This window comes from Montipora capricornis, chromosome 7 (genome assembly GCF_036669925.1).
Source record: "Montipora capricornis isolate CH-2021 chromosome 7, ASM3666992v2, whole genome shotgun sequence".
Taxonomy (NCBI): Eukaryota; Metazoa; Cnidaria; class Anthozoa; order Scleractinia; family Acroporidae; genus Montipora; species Montipora capricornis.
The window spans coordinates 941,982-949,481 of record NC_090889.1 but is presented as its reverse complement, the minus strand read 5'-3'; the positions used below and the strand labels follow the sequence as shown (position 1 = coordinate 949,481).

The following is a 7,500-nucleotide window of genomic DNA, read 5'->3' as shown; positions in this document are numbered from 1 at the left end:
CAGTTAGGCTGGGGAACATCAACTCCGACATTAAATTAAACTATAATATAAACAGGCCATCTTGGCCTACATCCCCAGATAAGCTTTCCAGCTCTGTGCCAGTTAGGCTGCCAGTTAGGCGGGGGATCACCAACTCCTACGTACATTATAAATAAAATACAATATAGCTTAGAGTACAAATACAAGAATAAAACGGACAAAAGCCTTAAAACTAGCAGAGCTGAGCAACCACTAACAAAGAAAATGCGGTTCGAACGGAGGCTAGAAAAAACCTGCCAGAAAAAACCCCTGAGGGGAAAAAAGAGAATGTGCAGGAAATCTGGGTAGGAACCATGGCTCAAGCTCCAAGCGATTAGAAGCCCATCCTACGAAGGCTTTACAAGAATGAAATTAGAATAGCCGATTCAACCAGACTGGATGCATGATACCAGGAAAAGAAGGAACTAAGCAAAGAAAAAATTAAACGAAACGAAACGAAAGAACGCGGTTGGTTCTGAAGCCTAGATGACAGCCACGTGTTATACTCGGTCTTATATACCCCTGAAACCCTACCCATGATACCCCGGCCTGTAACCCAGGCCCATGTTGTATCTCGTGCCGACAAAATAGTTATTTCAGCCTTGTTCGCTTGCTCACCCCTCAGAAATAACATATTTTGTCTCCACTCCACAACAAAAAACAACACAGCATCGCTGAACCAAATAAGTTTATTTTGGGAGGGCCTGGTGAGAACAACCCCTATCTAGAGTGACAAAGAATTGGGCAAAAGGCAAGATAAATAGACACTATTAGCTTACATGGCTTAGAGCCCGAGGAATTTGGAAACAGAAAGCCTTTGATCAAGGTCGTCGTCAACATATGTGTCTTTGGCTTGCACGGACTTCCAGCGACCGTGTCGCTGAAACACTCTGTCACTGACACCACTGTTAGCTGCCATAGTCGCGCCACCCGAACGCAGAGAGTGCAGCCCGAACTTGGAAGGGTCGGCCCCAATGGCCTTCAAATCCCACCTGAAAGCTTCCCTCATAGTACTGTAACTAATAGGCCTATCGGGGGCTATCAACTTACAAGAACCCTTTCCCTTGGAAATGGGTCTAAAAATCAGATCCCTGGAATCTGGAGGAATTTGAAATTTCGAGAGATACCTTTTAAGGAGCTTGACAGGACACGCACCACTAGGAAGCTCGGAAATAACTACCTCGTCTCCTCGACGAAGCTGGTCGTTCTTACTTTTGGGGACTTTAATAACCACGAATCCCTCATTAAAGAAAACGTCATTCCTCCTTATCCTGGAAACATCGTCGAACCTGAAGAAACCGGCAAATGACAAAATATACAAGGTAATATTGCGCAGCTCAACAGGGTTGTCAAGGTTAGAACGGCTAATAATGTCACGAATCACACTAGATGAAACGGGCTCCTTGCGGTTAACGATAGCAGTACCAAGAAGCCTTTTTGAAGCAGACCTGGAGGCCTCGACAATAGGGTTATCCGTGGGAGAAGGGATACCAGCCATACTATGAGCCCACTTTATGCCATAAAAGGCAGAATCAATTACACTAGGGGAATGGGATTGCTCGATAAGGTGTTGTAAGTACAATGCAACATGAAAGGGTTTAGCGGGGAAAACATTCCCGTCAAACATACTAATGGCGAATTGCTTCCACCTGCGGTAAGCACGGTAGTACAGCAATGATGTACTGGTGGCCTTCGAGGACAGTACTGTCGTCTTCAGCCTGTCAGCTAACCCCTGCACGGGACCGTTAGGCGGAGCGTCCTGATCAAAGTCCCAAAAACCGGATAGGAAGATATCTAGAAGATACAAAAATAGGTGAGAAATACTGAGAAAAACCAATAGCAGAAATAATAGCAAACAGACAAGAGACGGGGAAAATGGCAGGAATAAACAAACATAAATGTAACGAATAAATAAACCCTTTATTGCATGGAAAGTATCACACCACGCGGTGGGACCAAACAATAGCCTACATGAAAACCAACAGGCAGCTTACGCAAAGCCGTATAAAAACCAAACTAGAGTAACATCTAATTACAAGAGTCACACTTTCCATAAGGCAAAGTGCAAAACCCCTCACGACATAAGGGGGGCCTAGGATGGCGAAAGTCGACTCGCAGAGCAACAACATCAAAATCAAGGGGTTTGGTGCCAAAAAGGGAATTACGGGCTTTCCCTTTGACAAATAATCCCTGGAACTTGGGTAAGTAGACCCAGTCAATGACGAATCTGCTCCAGTGCACACCATCTGTTGCGCAGACGTTCCAGAAGAACGACGACTTCCATAGCGGCAAAATTAGGGTACCTCTAGCAAGACACACTTCCATGTGTTTAAGAACTCTAACGATTAGGCAAACAGGTGGACAGAGCCAGTTATTGTCGTATCCCCAGTCCTGGGAAAAGGCGTCAACTGCCTCACAGCCGGGCTGAAAAAACCGGGAATTAAACCTTGGCAATTTGGAGTTGTAACTACAGGCGAACCTGTCGACGGTATGTGGACCCCAGTAATCATTAATACTTCGAAAAATAGAATCATTAATAGCATAATCGTCGAAATCAACAATCTTGCCGATGGAGTCGGCTCTGACATTAAGATCCCTAGGGATCCATCTAGCATCAAGAGAAATGCGATACTTAAGGCAAATCTGAAAAGCTTCAAGAGCTAACGCCTGCAGATCCAATTTCCTGCTGCCGTTGAGAAGGATAGACTCAACGTTCTGGTTGTCTGAATACCAGATGACCCTAGTGTTGGACAAACGCCCTGCAAAGGCCTCCAAGGCGAGACAAACGGCCTTAAGTTCTCTCCAAGTAGAACTCTTCACTTTTTCCTCAGGAGACCAATTCTGATGGAAAACCAATTCGGAATGGGACTCGACAAACGCGCCACAGGCTGAATCGGAAGCATCGGAGAAACTAACTCGGAACGGAAGCGATAGTACCCCCCAATAAACTCTACCGTTGAGGGAATCTACATTGTTAGCCCAAAAGTTAATTTCCGAAATGGAATCCTCCGACAAGAAAACCTCGCTATCCCAGGATAAAGCAGAATTCACCACTGAAAAGAGATGCCTGGTCATAATACGGGTGACTGACCCAACGCAGGAAGAAAGTGAAATAATCTGGCCCGCAACGCTGGCGACACTTTTAACGTGAACCTTGCAAACAGACTGTTGCGAAGACAAAGCCTGCAATGACCCGAGGTCGGAAGTCAATTTCACGATGCGTTCATCGGTGGCCTGAACAGAACCATCAATGGTGTTAAGAACAACTCCTAGCCAGGTAAGAACTTGAACTGGTTCCCAAACGGACTTTTCCTGGTTGGGGACGAAACCAGACTTGAGTAAATCGGAATGAACGGCTAAACTGTGAATTTTGGCAGAAAGTTTATCGATTCCCTCTCCTAGGCCATCATCCAGGAAAATGGCAATAGGAATACCCCGACTTCTCCAGGATTTTTGAAGCGGTTTGAGCATCTTGGTGAAAATAAAAGGAGCAGAAGAGAGGCCAAACGGAAGAACGCACAATTGAAAATATCTGAACTTACCACTGCCAAAATCCCAAGCAAAAGCAAGGTATTGGCGGTGCTCCGGGAAAATTTCGATGTGATGATAACCCGATTTCAGGTCAAATTTAAATAAATAATAGCCCTTGTCAAAAATCTGAGTGGCTACGGACAAGTCTTCGCACTTGAACTTTTGTTTGTAAATAAAAGCGTTTACGTGTCTCAGATCTAAGATTAGTCTCTGTTTACCCGAACTGCGAGTAGAAACAGAGAGCGGATTAATAATGCCCGGCGCGCAAAAAATTTCCTCGACAAGGTCAAGCTTGAGTAGGTCATTAACAGCTTCAGACACAAAAGCACTGTTGTTACGTGCAGAGGCATTGTTAGTTTTGTAGAAAGGTGTGGGAAGATGAAAGAACGGAATCTTGTAGCCCTGGATAATGACATTCAGGATGAACTGAGAAACTTCTAATGAACGCCAAAAATCAATGCATTTTCGAAGTCTTCCACGGACTGAGGGCAGAGCAGGAGTATCAATATCAGCAAAACATAGGGGATCTTTAAACGAACTTAAAACTAGCGGGAAAACATTGGGAGAAGATGGGTCAGAACTGGAATCAGGCTGACAATCACTCAAAGCTTCCAAAATAAAATCATTACGATCAAAACAAGACAGGACTACACCTGATAAATCCTGCTCATCTAGTCACTTTGAAGTTGAAGAGTTGGACTGTGTTGTCATCGCGGGGCAGCAGGCACGCCAATGGCCGGCCTTTCCACAAGCGAAGCATGTGCCAATGTTAGGACGACGAGACGGGAAACCGGAATTGGTCGCGGCTGGCTGGAAGGACAGAGGTTGTGATTGGGAACTTGAAGACGAAACCGACCTGCTGAGCGGGGAAGATGTTTTAGTCGCAGCCATTGCTGAAGACTTCTTCTTCTTTCGAGAAAACGTGGCTGCACGGGCACGTCTCTCAGCACCGTGGATGCGTTTTTCGTCCTCTGAATCATCTGCTAGATCGTGTTGTTTGTATTCTTCGACCGTACTCCAACCGTATTCAGACTTGTCGGCGAGAAGAATATGCTTCTGCCGTTCGACGAGCAATTTCTCACCTTCTTCGAGGTCAGACTTGACTTTCTCAAGGTTGGACTTCTCAGCGGCAGACTTGGCGCTGTCGAAGGTTTCCGCAAGCTTGAGATTGAACTTGAACTGGTCCTCGTTGGCTTTTCTTTTAAACTTATGCGGCTCTTGAAATTTCAGTTTCTTGATCTCTTTCATTTGATGTTCTGTCGAATTCTCGTTGGCACGCTTAATCTGACCTGCAGTGTCCTTGAGCAGTTCCTTAAAGGAGGCCATTAACTGATTGTTGTTGGCTCTAATTAGGTCGGACACTTCGTCTTTGGTAACCGACATTACGGCAAAAAGAAAAAATTAAACGAAACGAAACGAAAGAACGCGGTTGGTTCTGAAGCCTAGATGACAGCCACGTGTTATACTCGGTCTTATATACCCCTGAAACCCTACCCATGATACCCCGGCCTGTAACCCAGGCCCATGTTGTATCTCGTGCCGACAAAATAGTTATTTCAGCCTTGTTCGCTTGCTCACCCGTCAGAAATAACATATGTCAACACTTCAAAAACTTAACATCGACCGCGGAATATCGACGCAGAGAGCCGTGAGACAGTGGAAAAAGGACCTGAAGGCCACATACGCGCCGCTTCTGGAAATGAAAACCAAGCTGAGCAAGGTCTTGGAGGAAAGAGAGCGAAGTAAAAGTCAAAAGGCCGAAGAAGAGAAACTCAGAGCCAAATTCGAGCAGGAGGAGCAATTTAGACGCGAGATCCAGCAACAAGAGAAGGAACTTGGGGAAGAAAAGATGAGAGCGGAATTGGAAATGGCGGAAAAGAAAATCGCAATGGAAAAAAGCCGCGAAGGCCGCCCGTGTGAAGCTGCCAGAGCTCAAGATAACCCCTTTCAATGGCACTCCAGTTGACTGGATCAGGTTTCAAAACATGTTTACATCACAAATACACGATAAGCCATTATCCGACGAAGAGAAATACGGAATTCTTTTGGAGCTGGTGGCCCCTAAGGTGAGAAGTAGATTAGCTAATTTAAAGCCGGGTGCGCTGGGATACAAAACCGCATGGGAAAGGTTGAAAACTGAGTTTGGACAGAGTAAAACTGTTATCACTGCACACATGGAAGAGATGATTAACTTGCCAGTGACCAGAGGATCAAATTACGAAAGGGTGCGTGAATTTTATGAGAAGTTAAGCAAGAATTATGACGCGTTACAAACGTTGGGGGAGGGAGAGATGCTCAAGGGTTTTGTACTGTCAACCTTAAACAAGCTCCCCCAAGTGAAACCCAATCCAGTGAGAACAGACGAGGGGTGGGAAGATTGGAACATGGAAAAGTTGATCGATTCTATCCAAAAATGGCTCAAGCGCAACAAGGTCGAAGACAATTATAAAGATCAAACGGAGACAAAGAGAAAGGAACGCCATTACTTTAGCCAGAAAGAGCCCCACTGCCTGTTGTGTGACCAAAACCACTGGGGAGATTCGTGCCCTACATACGACACAATCACGAAACGGAGGGAATTCTTTACAGCAAAACGGCTATGTTACAATTGCGCCCGCTCAGGACACACTGGGAAAGAATGTCGTAGCAGGGGTGCTGTAAGTGTAAGAGCAAACACCACACCAGCTTATGTGATAGGTCTAAGGGGAGCGACACGCAAGATACCAATGCCACTCTAAGTGGATACACGCCTTCGGTCGAGGAAAAGTCCCTACCCGCCATAGTACCGCTGAAAATCCGGGGGACTACGTTTTGGACGTATCTAGGCACGGGGTCGGGGAGGAACTTTATCTCCAAGGAAGCAGCTAAAAAGTTGAAGCTAAATCCAATACGTCACGAGACGCGCTACATTCTAACGGTCAACGGGACAAAGAAACAGTCCATTCCAGTCTATGACGTGATAATCAACTCAATTGACAGTAAGGCAAAAGAGAAAATAGAGATTACTGGAAGCAAACTTGCAGATTTCACAACTATAAAGAGGCCCACGCTCACAGAACTGAAGGAGAAATTTTAACATGTACAGGGAAAGATGTTTTACAGAACTGCAAGCGAAGAGTATCCAGTCCATGTAATACTCGGGGATGCTACCTACTGCAAGATCAGGACGGAACATGTGTACAAAGGCCAACCGGAGGATCCAATCGTTGAGGGAACCACATTCGGTTGGATTGTTCATGGTGGTAAAGAATACGCAGACAGCAAATGCATGTACGTAAGAGAGACTGACGAGTATGAGAGACTATACTCGCTCGACGTTTTGGGAGTAGAGGACAGAGGGGAAGGCGATCAGCTAGACGTCTACAAGGAATTTCAAGAGAGCATATCGAAGAGAAGTGATGGCAGATACGAGGTGGGCGTGCCGTGGATTCCAGCCGCCAAGCTCTCAAATACAAATGAGGAGCCCAGCAGGAGACGCCTTCACAATGTCGAGCGAAAACTGAGGAGAAACGAGAAGCTGAAACTTGAGTATGACAACATAGTCCACGAGCAGATCGAACAGGGCATTATCGAGAAAGTACCAGAGCAGCCAACGGGTGAACGTGTATTTTACATGCCCCACAAGCCAGTGGTGAGAGAGAGCGCTACTTCAACCAAGGTGAGACTGGTGTTCGACGCTAGCGCGAAGCCCCATCCATCCACTTGCCAACAGTGTGAATGAGTGCATGCACACCGGCCTACCTCTACAACCGCTGCTGTGGAACATCATGATTAGAGCGCGCGTGTCAACTGACATACTGCTGGCCGACCTTCAAAAGGCATTCCTACAAATTGCAATCAAAGATGAGGACAGAGATGCGTTTGGCTTCTTGTTCAACATAAACGGCAAAGAGGAACATTTGCGTTTCGCAAGAGTGCCCTTCGGAGCAGAGGCTAGTCCCTTCATGCTCG

The 7,500-nt window shown here is 46.0% G+C and overlaps 4 protein-coding genes across 4 annotated transcripts in view; 2 read left to right on the top strand and 2 right to left on the bottom strand.

The window, feature by feature from the left end:
- Positions 1–802: 802 nt before the first annotated feature.
- Positions 803–1,516, bottom strand: LOC138055269 (integrase/recombinase xerD homolog). The gene has a single exon (XM_068901247.1). The coding sequence runs from the start codon at positions 1,514–1,516 to the stop codon at positions 803–805; it is 714 nt and encodes a 237-aa protein (XP_068757348.1).
- A 530-nt stretch (positions 1,517–2,046) lies between these two features.
- LOC138055268 (uncharacterized) lies at positions 2,047–3,489 on the bottom strand. The gene has a single exon (XM_068901246.1). The coding sequence runs from the start codon at positions 3,487–3,489 to the stop codon at positions 2,047–2,049; it is 1,443 nt and encodes a 480-aa protein (XP_068757347.1).
- Positions 3,490–5,534: 2,045 nt separating this feature from the next.
- On the top strand, positions 5,535–6,287 carry LOC138055267 (uncharacterized). The gene has a single exon (XM_068901245.1). The coding sequence runs from the start codon at positions 5,535–5,537 to the stop codon at positions 6,285–6,287; it is 753 nt and encodes a 250-aa protein (XP_068757346.1).
- A 353-nt stretch (positions 6,288–6,640) lies between these two features.
- Positions 6,641–7,500, top strand: part of LOC138057720 (uncharacterized) — a 2,558-nt gene continuing 1,698 nt past the window's right edge. The window contains exon 1 of the mRNA XM_068903644.1: positions 6,641–7,207. Within this exon, the coding sequence (XP_068759745.1) occupies positions 6,641–7,207 (567 nt within the window). The remainder of the gene's footprint in view (positions 7,208–7,500) is intronic.

Bases quoted from the DNA above. Each gene is read 5' to 3' on its own strand.
- LOC138055269 (XM_068901247.1), bottom strand. From the start codon at position 1,516: ATGGCTGGTATCCCTTCTCCCACGGATAACCCTATTGTCGAGGCCTCC.
- LOC138055268 (XM_068901246.1), bottom strand. From the start codon at position 3,489: ATGCTCAAACCGCTTCAAAAATCCTGGAGAAGTCGGGGTATTCCTATT.
- LOC138055267 (XM_068901245.1), top strand. From the start codon at position 5,535: ATGTTTACATCACAAATACACGATAAGCCATTATCCGACGAAGAGAAA.